Genomic DNA, 17,643 nt, shown 5'->3' with positions numbered 1-17,643 from the left:
CTAAACCAAAATCTTTGCATCATTGAATCATTGTTTATTGGGATTAACGTGTCACATCCTTGACAGACACGTTAACATAGTTTGATAAAAAAAATAAAATCAGCCAAAACCGGTTTGGCTCAGTGGATAGAGCATCGGCCTGCGGACTGAAGGGTCCCGGGTTCGATTCCGGTCAAGGGCATGTACCTTGGTTGTGGGCACATCCTCAGTGGGAGGTGTGCAGGAGGCAGCTGATCGATGTTTCTCTCTCATCGATGTTTCTAGCTCTCTATCCCTCTCCTTTCCTCTCTGTGAAATATCAATAAAATAAAAAAAAAATAATAAAAATAAAAATAAATAAAATCAGTGATGGAGATATGGTTTATTCCTTTAAACACTTAGTTAAATATTCCTTCTAGAAATCTTAGTGCAAGCAGAATCCAGTGCAGTTAGTATATATGGGTAAATGTACATTACTAAAAAAATATGAAGCCCTTAGTTGTTCTTTACAAACATAAAAATCCATTTAATTAACATGGACACTAATAATATATCATTGCCCTGGCCAGTTTAGCTCAGTGGATAGAGCATCGGCCTGCAGACTGCAGGGTCCTGGGTTTGATTCCTCGTCAGGGCACATACCCGGGTTGCGGGCTCCTTCCCCAGTAGGGGGTGTGCAGGAGGCAGCCGGTCAATGATTCTTTCTCATCATGGATGTTTCTATCTCTCTCTCCTCCTTTCCTCTCTCTGAAGTCAATAAAAATATATTTAAAAAAATAATATATCATTGATGGTAGTAATCATTTTTTGGAGCCTTTTTGGAGGACATTTTTGGTAAATGCATCAAAAAGATAAATCCTTTCCCAGCCAGTGTTGCTCAGTGGTTGAGCATTGACCCTTGAATCAAGAGGTCCCTGTTCAATTCCCAGTCAGGGCACATGCCTGGGTTGTGGGCTTGATCCCCAGTAGAGGACATGCAGAAGGCAGCCCATGGATTTTTCTTTCTCATTGATGTTTCTATCTCTCTTTCCCTCTCCCTTCCTCTTTCTTTAAAAAATCCATAAAAACTTATTTTTTTGAAAAACACACACAAAAAACAAGCCTTTATTTAAAAAAAAAAAAAAAAAAAGATTCTTCCTCTCCAGCCTTGCAATTTTAGTTCTAGGAGGTTATTTTAAGGAAGTACTAATCAGAAATGTGCTAAAAAATGTATATATGAGAATCAAAGCATTATTTATGTTAGTAAAAAAAACAAACCGAGACAAAGCTTTTAATAATAGGGAATTGGTTAAATAAGTATTATTTAGATAAATAAATAAGTCCATATTATAGACTATTTTGCAATTATAAAAATTATAAAAGTATTAATTGACTATGAACAACGTTCATAATGTATTAAATGTGGAAATATTACAACATGGTAGAATCATATTGCATTTTATATAAATAAACATGCTTAGACAAAAGGCTAGAAGGACAAACATTAACATTAGTGGTTAATATTCAGTGGTGAGATTAGAGTAAATTTTTTTCCTTTAAGCCTGCTATTTTCAAACTTTTTAATCTCATGGCATACATAAGCTAATTACTAAAATTCTGCGGCACACCAAAAAATATATATTTTGCTGATCTGATGAAAATAGTATAATTTTGATTTATTCACACTGGATGGCTATTGTGTTGGTTGTTGTAATTTTAAAAAATGTTTTTATTGACTTAAGAGAGAAAGGAAGGGAGAAGAAGAGAGAAACATAGATTGGCTGCCTCCTGCACGCCCCTCTACTGGGGATTGAGCCTACAACCCCAGCATGTGCCTTAACCAGGAATTGAACTGGCAATCTCCTGGTGCATGGGGCAACATTCTAAACCAGTGGTCGGCAAACTGTGGCTCTGTTGACTAATGAGTTTGCCGACCACTGACCTAGACTCTCGATTCCAATAATTACAGGCTGTTGTTGTTCCTTGTGATTAAGCCCCTATCCCAGTGGTTGGCAAACTCATTAGTCAACAGAGCCGCAGTTTGCCAACCACTGTTCTAAACCACACTGACTTGACATTTTTTTATTTGACAATCTAAGGGAAAAGAGGACAGTGCCCTGACTAAATAGTCAGGTATTGCATGTTTTAAAATTTTGGCACACACAGGTTGAACATCACTGTTCTAAATTAATTTGTAATACATGTTGAACATACATATATTACCTTTTCAGTTAGAGGGAAAAAGATTAAAAAAAATTAACGTGGGGGACCCTTTCCCCCCTCCCTACGTGGGAGTCCATTCTGTGGGACTCTTTCCCTCTCCCCACGTGGGAGTCTGTACTTGTTCTTTAATAAATCTCCACCTTTGCTAAAAAAAAAAATTAATGTGGACAGAGACCAAGAAAGAAATTAGGTTGAGGCAACTAACTCAGACCACTTCATTGTTTTACAGTTTCATGCTTCAACCGATAGGAACGATGTATGCTCTGCTGTGCAGCATCCTATATAATAAAAGCCCAATATGCAAATCTACCAACTGGCAGAACAACCAGTGGAACGACTGGTGGCTATGTCGAGCACTGACCACCAGGGGGCAGATGCTCAATGCAGAGGAGCTGTCCCCAGCCGCAGGCCCTAGGCCAGCCAAGGCAGGTGCCAGCGGGGGCCCCCCTGATCGCCCCACCGGTCGCCCCACAGATCGGCCCTGATCGCTGGCCAGGCCTAGGGACCCTATCTGCACAAATTTCGTGCACTGGGCCTCTAGTCAGTGTATAACAGAGTGGATAAGAATCAATTATTATTATTTTTTGAAGATGTCACGTACTTTTTTTTATTATTGATTTTAGAGAGAGAGAAAGAGAAACATCTATTTGTTGTTCCACTTATTTATTCATTCATTATTTGATTCTTGTATGTGCCCCAACTAGGGATTGAACCCATAACCTTGGTTTATCGAAACGAGTCTCTAACCAGCTGTACTACCCAGCAAGGGCCAATTATTTTTTCATGGGTTTTTTTAAATGTGATTTTTCTAAAAAAATTTTTTTGAATGGATATTTATATCTTATATTAATTGTAGCTCATTTTCTTGTCAATATTTTTAATACTAATTTTTTACTTAAAATTGAAAGAAAAAAATTGCTACCATGTCTGTCCAGCAAAGCATTCTATATCTTCACAGTGTGCTGCTCATATATAGAAAGAATGAGACCTTTGAATTTATTGAGATTATATAACTGAAAAGGAAGGGAAATTATTTTCTTTTGTTAACTAAATTGAAGGTGAAAAGGAGATGAATTATTTTACTCAGTATCTTGGAGTGCTTTATAGTGACCCAACATAGGAGTGTCTGATCAGGGTTGTTTTATTCCTTTAATCTTCTCCCCATGCTGATCTTTGTTAGTTTGTTTAATGATTTATAATCATTAGATTATTAGATTATACACTGAGTGGCCAGATTATTATGATCTCTGAACACATAATAATCTGGCCACTCAGTGTATATCCTATATAATAAAAGGCTAATATGCCTTTTATTAGCCTCAACCAAGAGTTTGACCAGCAGGCAGGCAGGCCGGCCAACTGCCCATGTCCCCTCCCCCTGGCCAGGCTTGCCGGACCCCACCCATGCACGAATTCATGCACCGGGCCTCTAATATATATATACACACACACACACACACACACACACACACACACACACACACACACACACACACTGAGTGGCCAGATTATTATGCGTTCAGAGATCATAATAATCTGGCCACTCAGTGTATATTCACATTAGATTTCATGCTCTCTAGGACTGAATGCCATTGGTTACAGTATACCCTACAAAGTATGCAAATTTTGAAATAGAATTCTTGGGGAGATTGAGGTATCTTTAAAATACACAAGCCATTAAAAAAAGGTGTTGTTGGCTTTTTAAAAGTATTATTTTTAAATATATTTTATTGATTCCAGAGAGGAAAGGAGAGGGAGGGAGAGAGAGAAACATCAGTAAAGAGAGAGAATCATTAACCAGCTGCCTCCTGAATGCCCCCACTGGGGATCGAGCCCGCAACTCAGGCATGTGCCCTTGACCTGAATCAAACCCTGGACCCTTCAGTCCAACGCTCTATCCACTGAGCTAAACCAACTACAGCAAGATGTGCTATTTAAAAATATATATATATATTTTTATTGATTTCAGAAAGGAAGGAAGAGGGCAATAGAGATAAAAACATCAATGATGAGAAAGAATCATTGATCAGCTGCCTCCTGCACGCCCCACACTGGGGATCAAGCCTGAAACCTGTGCATGTGCCCCGACTGGGAATTGAACCTGGTTCATAGGTCGATGCTCAACCACTGAGGAATACCAGCCAGGCAGAAGATGTGCTATTGCATAAAACTTCTTCTTTAGCTTCTTTTAAAAAATGTGTTAACCATTCATTTCTTGTGGTTTTGCTACTGCCTAGTGAGTATGTAGTGAGGGCAGTACTGCCAGGGGTGGGGAACGTCCGGCCCTCTAGCCATATAAGGCCTGAGAAATCACTTGGTCTGGCTCTGCCAAGGCATGAGGAGCGAGTTAATTAAATGTTTGACCAAATAAAGCAGGCTAAGTTTTAAGTTGATAATCTTGTAATGGCCTGTGAATTATGTTATAAATATTTAAATGGCCCTTGGCACAAAAAGGTTCCCCACCGCTGGCCCAAACAGTACATTCATATCAACGAGAATTCAGCTTTATCATGGTGCAATTTTTGGGAAAAATAAATAAATAGCCCGCCTGGCATGGCTCAGTGGTTGATCTGTATGAACCAGGAGGTTACGGTTCGATTCCTGATCGGGGCACATCCCCAGTGTGATTGGCTCTATCCCCAGTGTGATGCGTGCAGGAGGCAGCCAATCAATGATTCTCTCTCATCATTGATGTTTCTATCTCTCCCTCTCCCTTCCTCTCTGAAATCAATAAAAATATATTTTAAATAAATAAAATTCAAAATGAGCCTAGTGATTTACTTTCATATTTGATCAAATTTTTGTTTCAAAAATTTGGAAAGGAGCTTGAATTTAAATAGTTTAATAATGTAGCCTGGCTGGTGTGGTTCAGTGGTTGAGCGTGGACACATGAACCATGAGGTCACTGATTCCTTTCCCAGTGAGGGCACATGCCCAGGTTTCAGGCTCAATCCTCAGTAGAGGTCATGCAGTAGGCAACTGATGAGTGCTGTTTCTCTCTTATTGATGTTTCTCTCTATTCTTCTCCCTTCCTCTCTCTCTAAAAATCAATAAAAAATATTTAAATACTTTAATAATGGAAGTATTCAGTAATATGTTTATTGGAAGTCTGTACTACAAATGGGATTAGTGATTAATCTTTTTTTCTCTTTATTAGTTTTTACTTTTTTTGCATGTATAATTATTATTATTTTTTCCTTATTGATTAAGGTATTACATATGTGTCCTTATCCCCCCTAATCTTAATAGACTAAACATATCAATATTTAGGATCAGAACTTAGGCCTTTATCAGTATTCTTTTTTTTTTAAATTTTTATTGATTTTTTTACAGAGTGGAAGAGAGAAGGATAGTTAGAAACATCAATGAGAGAGAAACATTGATCAGCTTCCTCTTGCATACCCCCTACCGGGGATGTGCCCGCAACCAAGGTACATGCCCTTGACCGGAATCGAACCTGTGACCCTTCAGTACGCAGGCCAGCACTCTATCCACTGAGCTAAACCGGTTAGGGCTTTATCAGTATTCTTAATTAAAGTGTCCTAATAATGAAAATTTGCCCCCAAATTTAAATTGCTTTAATAGTTTTTATTTGTTTCTCTTATTTAGCAGTATTCTTTTTTAAAAAATATATTTTTATTGATTTCAGAGAGGAAGGAAGAGGGATAGACAGAAACATCAGTGATAAGAGCGAATCATTGATTGGCTGTCTCCCATATGCCCCCTACTGGGGATCGAGCCCACAACCTGGGCATGTGGCCTTGACCGGAATCAAACCTGGGACCCTTCAGTCCACAGGCTGATGCTCTATCCACTAAGCCAAACCAGCTAGGGCTATTTAACAGTAATCTCATGTAAACAAACCACACATGTATCTGGGCAGTCTGGGAAACTTTTTTCATCCTTCTAGATAGAGTTGATCATCTGCGCTGCTGTGTATAGACCTTGAATATATTTCTGTTATTAATATTCTTTAGATTGCTATAGTTGAATATAATTTGTGATAATTATAAATATAATTTGTAGCTGTTTTTGCTATTATATGTTTTATATTTCTACATGCAGCATATTTATGTAATTTGAGCAAGTGAGGTATTTTAAGTAGTATTAACTTTATAGAAATTACTATTCATATAATTCATCAAACAAAATTAAAAATGATGGCATTAGTAATCTATCTGTGATTGTCATAAAAATTTGAATTTAGATAGTTTTCTGTTTTAATATATTTTTTTCTAAAAATAGGAGTGTTTTCTACATTGCGTGCTGTTCCCCAAAAGGAGGGATACCTTGGATTGTATAAAGGGAATGGTGCAATGATGATTCGAATCTTTCCCTATGGTGCAATCCAGTTTATGGCATTTGAGCACTACAAAACGGTGAAGTTTTGTTTTCTTTTGTTTCCTTAAATATCATGCTTAGTTGAGAAGGCATTTGCTTTAGCCTATAAAGTTACTTTGGAAGAATGGCTAAATTAATGCCTTTTTGAAGTAATAAGACTTGTGATAGTTTAAAATTTGAAATATAACTTGGTTTTGAAGTTATCTATTCCAGAATTGTTAGTCATTTTTGAGAAAATTGTTTATATTCACACTTATGAAGAAGAGCTAAAGTATCCTTCAAGTAGATAATAATAAATGCTTAAACTATTAATAGCACTTTATTATATATATGTGTGTGTGTGTATATATATATATATTTTTTTTATTGATTTCAGAGAAGAAGGGAGAGGGAGAGAGAGATAGAAACATCAACGATGAGAGAGAATCTTGAGTGGCCACCTCTTGCACGCCCCCTACTGGGGATCAAGCCCGCAACCTGAGCATATGCTCTGACTGGGAATCGAACCGGTGGCCTCTTGGTTCCTGGGTCGACGCTCAACCGCTGAGCTACACCCAGCTGGGCTTTAATGTGCTTTTTGTGTCTCATCTGTAGGAGAGGAACATTGTGGCTTTTAATTTTCTTATTAAAATGGCAAAATCATATTGTAAAAGTTTGTTTATAAATAATGATTTAATAAATTAACAGCTTTTTCTATCTTACTCATTGATCAAGTTTCTTTTTTTCTAGCTGACTGAAAGTTTATCATCTCAAATATTCAAACTTCTTAACACAGAAGGGGGTTAAGTATGTTAAATTTCACAGTGTATCTTTTTTTTAATGACTCCATTTATAAATTTTATTTATTTATTTATTAGATAGAGAGGGAGAGAGAGAAACATCGATGGGTTGCTTGCCATAAGCATCCTTCCAGGAATCGAATGCACAACCTGGGTATGTGCCCTGAACTGGAATCAAACCTGCCACCTTTCGGTGTACGGGATAATGCTCCAACAACTGAGCCACACCTGCCAGGGCTCACAGTGTATCTTAAAATGAAAAGTAAACGTTAGGGATGGGACAACATTCTAAGCTAGTCTGTCAAATAGAATGGATGCCTCAGTATATTAAGACTGCATTGTCTGTAGAAGCATTTTATTCCTAGTACTCCCATTCACACTTTATTTGTGGTCATCAATGTGTAGTACATTCAGTAATTCTAAGGTAGATGCTCTGTAAAAGTACAAAATTAGAGCAGAGGCTGTTGAGGAAATATCTGACCTCTTTACAATGTGATAGAACTTCATGTAAGTGTGCTCATTTCACTCCCCTTTAATACTGATTTTCTTTTTACTAGTTCTGTACTCTTTTGAAATAAGTCTTCATTATTAAACAGTGAAATGGGTAGCATTTAAAAAATGTCTTATTTAATTTGATGTGTTTGGTTTCTAGTTCATTACTACAAAGCTGGGAATTTCTGGTCATGTGCACAGATTAATGGCTGGATCCATGGCAGGTAAGAGGAGTGGGTATACTTTATTTCTAACAAATTTAATTTGGTTTAGCTGATATGTGTGACATTGATTAAGTAGCATACATTTGTTAGCTTTCTATATTCAATTATATAAGAAATCATTAATATTTCTACTCAAAACGAACATTTTACATTAGGAGATGGTAAGGAATGGTCTAAACTTATAATAAAGGGGGAAAAAACATAGTCTCTTTGACAATCTCCTTCTGAAAATGTTTTTTTATTTTTTTAAATATATTTTATTGATTTTTTACGGAGAGGAAGGGAGAGGGATAGAGAGTTAGAAACATAGATGAGAGAGAAACATCTATCAGCTGCCTCCTCCACACCCCCCACTGGGGATGTGCCCGCAACCAAGGTACATGCCCTTGACCGGAATCGAACCCGGGACCCTTCAATCCGCAGGCTGACGCTCTATCCACAGAGCCAAACCGGCTTCGGCCCGAAAATGTTTTTGTTTTGTTTTTCTTTTTCTTTTTTAAATATATTTTATTGATTTTTTTACAGAGAGGAAGGGAGAGGGATAGAGAGTTAGAAACATCGATGAGAGAAACATCGATCAGCTGCCTCCTGCACACCTCCTACTAGGGATGTGCCCGCAAGTAAGGTACATGCCCTTGACCGGAATTGAACCTGAGACCCTTCAGTCCGCAGGCCAATGCTCTATCCACGGAGTCAAACCTGTTAGGGCTTGTTTTGTTTTTCTAAAAATACTTTAAAATTATAACGACTGTAGCAATACCTACTCTTATACAATGAAAATAGTTTCACTCCCTAGAAGCAAACAGTATTAATAATTTCTTATGTATGCTTTTTTTCTAACCCTACCCTATGGGATAAGAACTTTTCTTTTAGTTATCTCAAGACTCTTTCAATATCAGTACATAGATCTTATTATTTTTTTTAAAATATATTTTATTGACTTTTTACAGAGAGGAAGGGAGAGGAATAGAGAGTTAGAAACATCGATGGGAGAGAAACATCGATCAGCTGCCTCCTGCACACCTCCCACTGGGGATGTGCCTGCAACCAAGGCACATGCCCTTGACCGGAATCGAACCTGGGACCTTTCAGTCCGCAGGCCGACGCTCTATCCACTGAGCCAAACCAGCCGGGCTAGATCTTATTTTTTTAAAGAATTGTGTTATATCCTTTTTTTGAGAGGTCAAATTTCTTTCCTTTTATTTTTAGAACTGTGTTATATTCTAAGGCAGTGGTCGGCAAACTGCAGCTCGCGAGCCACATGCGGTTCGTGAGCCGCAATTTGCTGCTCTGTTGACTAATGAGTTTGCTGACCACTGTTCTAAGGTAATGTACTGTGATTTATTTAATCAGTCCCCTATTTATTGACATTTGGGATATTTTCAGTTTCTGTTTTACAAACAACACATTGTACTTGTGTGACTATATCTGTAGGATAAATTTTCAGAAGGGAAATTGCTTTATCAGAGGATATGTATGTTGCCAGGAGCCAATTCCAGCATGTCATAATTACAAGAGTTTTATCAAAAGGTTGATGAAACTTGGGGGCTCAACAAGGGCTGAGTCACATATGTAACTACCTTTTGGAATAGCTAAAAGGGCACTTCCCCCAAACCTGAATAGGATGATTGCTTGCTGCCAGACAGCTCAGGGCATCTTAATCTACATGTTATTGCCTCCTGTTGGCCAAACACCTGAACAGCTGTAGGCTGTTACTCAATCTGACAATGCTTCTGTAAACCCTACCCTTTGAAGTGTATTATCTCCACCTTGCCTTACGACAAATTGTGTTAATAAAAAGCAAGGGTCCTGAGTCAAAGAGAATCTTTAGCTCCTTTTTTTGTGTTTTTTTTTAATATATTTTATTTATTTATTTATTTATTTTTTTAAATATATTTTATTGATTTTTTACAGAGAGGAAGGAAGAGTGATAGATAGTCAGAAACATCGATGAGCTGCCTCTTGCACACCTGCTACTGGGGATGTGCCCGCAACCAAGTTACATGCCCTTGACCGGAATCGAACCTGGGACCTTTCAGTCCGCAGGCTGACGCTCTTCCACTGAGCCAAACCGGTTTTGGCTAAATATATTTTATTGTGTTTTTTTTTTTTTACAGAGAGGAAGGGAGAGGGATAGAGAGCTAGAAACATTGATGAGAGAGAAACATCGATCAGCTGCCTCCTGCACACCTCCCACTGGGGATGTGCCCGCAACCAAGGTACATGCCCTTGACCGGAATCGAACCCGGGACCCTTCAGTCCGCAGGCCGACGCTCTATCCACTGAGCCAAACCGGCTTCGGCGAATCTTTAGCTCCTTTAGCTAAAGCTCCTCTGATCCCCAATGCCTTTCAAAATTATCTTTCATCTTTGGACTCCTACTTAATCTACGCACAGTCTTTCTCCAGATTGCTGAGCCCTTCTTAATACTGGGACAAGAACCCCAGCAGTATATTTAAATTTTAATAGACATTGGCAAACTGATCTCCATAATGCTCTCAATGGCCTTTTCCCCTACATACCAACACTGGGTCTTATAAAAATTTTAATACATGGAAATTAATCATGAATAAGGTTGATCAGCATTTCAAACTTTAGTGACCATTTGTATTTCTCTTAGTTGTTTCTATTCATTAAATATTCATTTTTATGAGTTTTGGAATTAGGACATTTGTTTTCTTTTCTGTGAAATATTGCAAATATTTTATTTCCCAGTTTTAGATTTGTCTTTTGACCTTACTTGTGTTTTAGCAAAGTTAATCTAAAAGTTGTTTTTAAGCCCCTCATATAGAAGTTTTACATAGCCAAATGCATTATTTTTTTTTTCCTGTGGCTTTAAAATTTTGTGTTGTGCTTATAAATGCTTTTCCCTGTCTTTTTAAAAAAATATTTTTATTGATTTCAGAGAGGAAGAGAGAGGGAGAGAGATATAGAAACATCAATGATGAGAGAGAATCACTGATCGGCTACTTCCTGTACACCCCCTACTGGGGATCCAGCCCGCTACCCGGGCATGTGCCCATGACCGGAATAGAACTCAAGACCCTTCAGTCTGCAGGATGACACTCTATCCACTGAGCCAAACCAGTCAGGGCAATGCCTTTCCCTTTCTAAGAGCAACAGCTATTTGCCAGGTGCCCAGATGGTGTAGAAATATTTGAGTATTTTACATTGGTATGGTGGTGCTGGCGAATAATATTAGCTAACATGTATTGCTCAATTGCTATGTGCTGTTCACAGACCTGAGCCTGTGACATGTCATCTTGCCTATTGCTATGGAGATAGTCAGTTTTTCCTTTTTTTTTTTTTTTAATATTTTACTGATTTTTTACAGGAAGGAAGGGAGAGGGATAGAGAGTTAGAAACATCGATGAGAGAGAAACATCGATCAGCTGCCTCCTGCACACTCCCTACTGGGGATGTGCCCGCAACCAAGGTACATGCCCTTGACCGGAATCGAACCTGGGACCCTTGAGTCCACAGGCCAAAGCTCTATATCCACTGAGCCAAACCAGTTAGGGCTGCTTCTGATATCTTATGTTGAAATAGACAAGTAATAGAATTTACAAAATACTCGTGACCCATTTACACTGTACTATTTTAGTGGTAACAGTATATCTTCACAATGGGAAGAGCTTGAAAAGATTTTACAAACTGACCCTTTACTTACAAAGTTGTTTTCAGCTGATGATATTATGATAAAATTGTATCAGTATCACCTGGATTTCATTAGGTTTTCATTGCTATAATTTGAGAACACAACAAATGATAGGAAAGATGTATATATCTTTCATAAATATGACATATATGATGTGATGTAATGATAGGAGAGAGATATGTGTCAAAAATTTTATTGTACATTTAAGTTTCTACTTTTTTTCAGGTATGACAGCAGTTATCTGTACTTACCCTCTTGACATGGTTAGAGTTCGCCTAGCATTCCAGGTGAAAGGGGAACACACTTACACAGGAATTATTCATGCATTCAAAACAATTTATGCAAAGGTATATATTTACTTTTCTCATCTATACCATGTCTTTTTATATTTAGGAAAATATTTTGAATATTATCTAAGTAATTATTCTATTATTTATAAGTAATTGATAATAATATTTATGAAAACACATGTGTTTCAAGGTGGGTCCCAGAATAATATTTTTGTTATGATGTATGCTTTTTTTTCCCTACTAAACCTCACCTGAGGATTTTTTTTCTTTTTAATATATTTTTATTGATTTCAGAGAGGAAGAGAGAGAGAGAGGGAGAGATAGAAACATCCATGATGAGAGAGAATCACTGATCGGCCGCCTCCGGCAAAACTCCCACTGCGGTTCGAGCCCACAACCCAGGCATGTGCCCTTGACCGGAATCAAACCCGGGACCCTTCAGTCTGCGGGCTGACGCTCTATCCACTGAGCCAAACTGGCTAGGGCTTTCTATTGATTTTTAAAGAGAGTGGAAGGGAGCGGGAGAGAGAGAGAGAAAGAGAGAAAGATGGATGCGAGAGAGACATATCGACTGGTTGCTTTCCACACGCGCCTGACCAGGTCCAGGGATGGAGTCTGTAACTAGAATCAAACCCGGGACCCTTTAGTCTGAGGGCCTACACTCTATCCACTGAGCAAAACTGGCTAGGGTGATGTAAGCTTTGTAAAACATTTTATTTAATTGATTTTTTTTTTCAGAGAGAGGGAAAGAGGGAGAGGAGGTCAAAGAGAAAGCGAAACATTGATTTGTTGTTTCTCATTTATGCATTCATTGATTGCTTCTTGTATGTGCCCTCACTGGTGATCAAAGCCACAACCTTGGAGTATCAGGACGATGCTTTAACCAACTGAGCTACTAGGCCAGGACTATAATGTATACTTTTGTTCTTTGATGTGTATCATAATGAAAGAAATGTAATCTTACTTCTGTTGTTTCTTCATTCAAAAGGAAGGCGGTTTCCTTGGATTTTACAGAGGCCTGATGCCTACTATATTAGGAATGGCTCCATATGCAGGTATGTTTCAAATTTAGCAGAATCTTGGTTTTTTATTTTCTTCTAAGAATGATTTTTTAAGTTTAGCATTTTATATTTAAGCCATTAATCTGTCAGGATTATTTTTTTCCTCCTTAAGGTAACCATTTGACCAGCACCACTTATTAAGTAGTCCCTCCTTTCCCCAGTGCTCTTCAGTGCTACTTCTTAAAACAATAATAGCATGCAGTTTTATAATAAGTGTTTATATTTGGTAGGACAAATCCCAGGACTTTATGCTTTTTCCCCGCAGGAATGTAAGAATTGTAGATATTTTGTTATTCCACACACTTTGGAATTAGTTTTTGATGGTGCAAAGCACTCTTGTTGGGATTTTGAATGAAATTTCATACAGTTTTTGGACATTTTTGCTAGATACAGTCATAGACACCTTATAAGCTTTGTCTTTTAGAAAATTACATTTTAAGTTTATTGCTTGATTTAATTTTTACATGATCTTATAACTTGCCATTATCCTACTTGTTGATATTATAGCCATCCACCATGTTACTTGTAGATGTTTTGGATTTTCTGTGTGGACAGTCTTACATCCTGTGCAAATAGTGTTATTTTTCTTACTTCACCTAATTCTTATTTTTTAAAAATTTACTCATGTTTGTCTTATCCTACTATACTAGCTAAGGACCTACAATGCAGCAGTGAATAAAAATCCTGATCCTGGGCATTTTGGCTCATTACTGATTTTAAAGGGAATATTTCTAATACTTCTTCATTTAGCATAATGTTTACTTACCAGGTATACCACTTACCAGGTTCAGGAAGTTTTGATAAGAACTTTTTGCTGAATTGGTGGTGTTGAACATTGTCAGATACCCTTTTCTGCATTTACTGAGTTGATCATATAGTTTTCTCCTTTAATGTGTTAATATGGTTCATGATATTAATGTCAACCCAAATTGGTTGTGATGCAATGATCTTTTTATACCCTGTTGGATTCAATTTGCTGTTTTGTTTTTTTTTAAGTTTTACACTTATATTTATAAGTGAGATTACTTTGTAATATCCTCAAGATCTCATACAATAAATTTAAAGAGTATTTCTTCATTTTCCATCCTCACGAAGAATCTGTATAAAATGATTAGAATTATCTTGTTTCTTGAAAGCTTTAATTGTGGGATAATTTTTAAATACTGGCTTAGTTTCTTGAATGATTGTAGAGTTATACAAGTTTTCGTGTCATTTTTGGTAATTCATACCTTACCTTTAGTGTTTTGTGCTAGTTTTCATTTTTTTAAATATATTTTTATTGATTTTAGAGAGGAAGTGAGAGAGAGATAGAAACATCAATGATGAGAATTATATATATATATATTTTTATATATTTTATTGATATTTTACAGAGAGGAAGGAAGAGGGATAGAGAGCTAGAAACATCGATGAGAGAGAAACATCAATCAGCTGCCTCCTGCACACCTCCCACTGGGGATGTGCCCGCAACCAAGGTACATGCCCTTGACCGGAATCGAACCCGGGACTCTTCAGTCCGCAGGCCGACGCTCTATCCACTGAGCCAAACCGGTTTCGGCTGATGAGAATTATTGATAGGCTGCCACCTGCACACTCTCTACTGGGGACGGAGCCTGCAACTAGGCATGTGCCCTTGATCAGAATCGAACCTGGGACCTTTCAGTCCGCTCTATCCAATGAGCCAAACTGGCTAGGGCTAGTTTTCAATTTTTCATTAAAAGATTTTCCTTTTGCCAAAACCGGTTTGGCTCAGTGGATAGAGCGTCGGCCTGTGGACTCAAGGGTCCCGGGTTCGATTCCCGTCAAGGGCATGTACTTTGGTTGCGGGCACATCCCCAGTGGGTGGCGTGCAAGAGGCAGCTGATCGATGTTTCTAACTCTCTATCCCTCTCCCTTCCTCTCTTCCTCTCTGTAAAAATATCAATAAAATATATTAAAAAAAAAAAAAAAAAGAATTTTTCCTTTTTTGCCCTGCCGGTGTGGCTCAGTGGTTGAGCATCAATCTCTGAACCAGTAGGTCATGGTTGGATTCCTGGTCAGGGCAAGAGCACATGCCTGGGTTGAGTGCTTGATCCCCAGTATGGGGCATGCAGGAGGTAGCTGAACAATGATTCTCTCTTTGTTTCTATCTTGCTCTCCCCCTTTCTTCTGCTCTGAAATCAATAAAAATAGATTAAATTTTTTTTTCATTTTTATTTTATTTATTTATTTATTTTTAGAGAGAAAGAGAGATGAAGGGAGAAAGAGACAGACAGAGAGAAAGAGAAACATCAATTTGTTGTTACACTGGTTTATGCATTTATTGGTTGATTCTTGTATGTGTCCTGATTTGGGATCTAACTCAAAACCTTGGTGTATCTGGACGTTGCTCTAACCAACTGAGCCTACCTGGCTAGGGTTTTCCATATTTTTTCATAATTTTTCACATCTGGTCTATTTTTTTTTTTAAATATATTTTATTGATTTTTTACAGAGAGGAAGGGAGAGGGATAGAGAGTTAGAAACATTGATGAGAGAGAAACATCGATCAGCTGCCTCCTGCACACCCCCTACTGGAGATGTGCCCGCAACCAAGGTACGTGCCCCTGACCGGAATGGAACCTGGGACCCTTCAGTCCGCAGGCCGACGCTCTATCCACTGAGCCAAACCGGTTTCGGCCACATCTGGTCTATTTTTAGTTATGTCCCACTTTTCATTTTTGTTTATATTTTCTCTAGTCAATTTCATTGATTTTTTTTCATGCCTTAATTATCACCTTCTTTCTCTGGGTTTATTCTTCAGAGAACAAACCTTTATGTTTGTTTTCTTCCCTAATGTAAGCATTTTTCTTCTAAATACTGCTTTAAGCTGCATCCAATGAATTTCTTTTAGTTGTTTTTACTTAAAATTTGGACATTTTAAAACATATTCAAAAGCAGACAATAGTGTAATGAACCACCATGTACCTATCACCTAGCTTCAAAAGTGATCAACTCGCCCTGACCGGTTTGGCTCAGTGGATAGAGCGTCGGCCTGCGGACTGAAGGGTCCCAGGTTCGATTCCGGTCAAGGGCATGTACCTTGGTTGCGGGCACATCTCCAGTAGGGGGTGTGCAGGAGGCAGCTGATCGATCTTTCTCTCTCATCAATGTTTCTAACTCTCTATCCCTCTCCCTTCCTCTCTGTAAAAAATCAATAAAAAATATATTTAAAAAAAAAAAAAGTGATCAACTCACGACCAGTCTTACTTTAACTCCTAATTATTCCTTCCACCTTCATCTCAAATTATTTTAAAGCAAATCCACTTTATTGCATCCTCAATATGTCTGTATTGAGCTCTTTATGCTTTTTTTAAAAGCATGACCTCATACCATTTGAAACTTTAAAAATAATCCTGAGTAGCATCTAGTCATTGTTCAAATTCCTAACCACCTCATAATTATTTTTTGGCCATATCCAAGTTAATGTTTGCCTGGTATATATTTTTTCATCTTTTTTATTTTCTACTTTTTCATGTCTTTATGTTTTAGGTATTTCTTTTGTAATCATTTGTAGCTGGATATTTTGTTTAATCCATTCTGTAAAATATTTTAATTGTCAGTTAGTCTACTTGTTATTGTGATTGTTGATATATTTGGACTTGTATCTGTACCTTGCTGTTTGATTTCTATGTGTCGCTATTTGATTTCTGTGTCGCTTTTCTTTTTCTTTTTTAAATTCCTTTCTTACCTTGTTTGCTTATTTTTCTAAACCCTTATCCCCTTACTCTTTTTTTAACCTTCCTGAATTTATTTATTTAAAGATTTTTAAAAAATTGATTTTTAGAAAGAAAGAAAGGGAGAGGGAGAGAAACATCTATGTAGGAGCAAGATATAGATCAGCTGCCTCCTGCACTGCCCCCTGCTGGGGATTGAGCCCTAAACCCAGCATGTCCCCTGACCAGGACACAGGACAATGCCCAACCAATTGAGCCACACCAGCCAAAGTCTCCCTACTCTTTATAAATATACAGATTTATTTGCCTCCTCCTATATTTCATGGTCTTTAATAATGAGCTTATTACTTGATCTTAATCTCTGAGTTTCAGACTCAGTGATTCCTTCTTCCATAGGACCAATGGCAGGATCCACCTCAGTGGCCCTGCTGCTGTTGGCTTCAGTATGGACTTGTTATACTATTCTCAGGGGCCCAGCTTATATTTTTGGAAGGTGGTGGTTCTGGGGCTTCTTGGAGACCTCATTCTTTTTGCATGCCCAGCAGTGGATATAGTTGTTCTGCAATGACAAAGTCCCTCAGAATACATATATTGCCATTATGCTAGAAGCAGAGCTCTTCAATTTTTTGCTATATTTTCTTGTTTTTATATTTTTTTAGTTTTCAGTTTTTTAAATATATACTTACATAGTTAATGTCTATATATATAATTTCCTTTCTTAATTCTTCCCCATTTTGCAAATATTTTTTATATTTTTGAATAGTCTTCACAAACATAGTTTTAATTTAATTTATTTAAAAATATTTTTATTGATTTCAGAGAGGGAGAGAGAGATAGAAATATCAATGATGAGATAGAATCATTGATTGGCTGCCTCCTGCACACTCCCTACCGGGAATCAAGCCCGCAACCCAGGCATGTGT

At 37.6% G+C, this 17,643-nt stretch overlaps 1 protein-coding gene across 4 annotated transcripts in view; it reads left to right on the top strand.

The window, feature by feature from the left end:
* SLC25A16 (solute carrier family 25 member 16) overlaps positions 1-17,643 on the top strand; it is a 33,219-nt gene that overhangs the window by 7,125 nt on the left and 8,451 nt on the right. For 3 of the 4 annotated variants that reach the window (XM_080641173.1, XM_080641172.1, XM_080641175.1), the window contains exons 3-6: positions 6,427-6,560; positions 7,954-8,017; positions 11,900-12,021; positions 12,953-13,019. In XM_080641173.1, the coding sequence (XP_080497299.1) occupies positions 6,498-6,560; positions 7,954-8,017; positions 11,900-12,021; positions 12,953-13,019 (316 nt within the window). In that variant the 5' untranslated portion in view covers positions 6,427-6,497. Of the gene's footprint in view, positions 1-5,534; positions 5,613-6,426; positions 6,561-7,953; positions 8,018-11,899; positions 12,022-12,952; positions 13,020-17,643 lie in introns of those variants that run through there. The other variant, XM_080641174.1, reaches the window with a different exon arrangement.

The sequence above is a fragment of the Plecotus auritus genome (genome assembly GCF_963455305.1).
Source record: "Plecotus auritus genome assembly, chromosome: 9".
Lineage (NCBI taxonomy): Eukaryota > Metazoa > Chordata > Mammalia > Chiroptera > Vespertilionidae > Plecotus > Plecotus auritus.
This window is presented reverse-complemented; position numbering and strand designations above follow the sequence as displayed.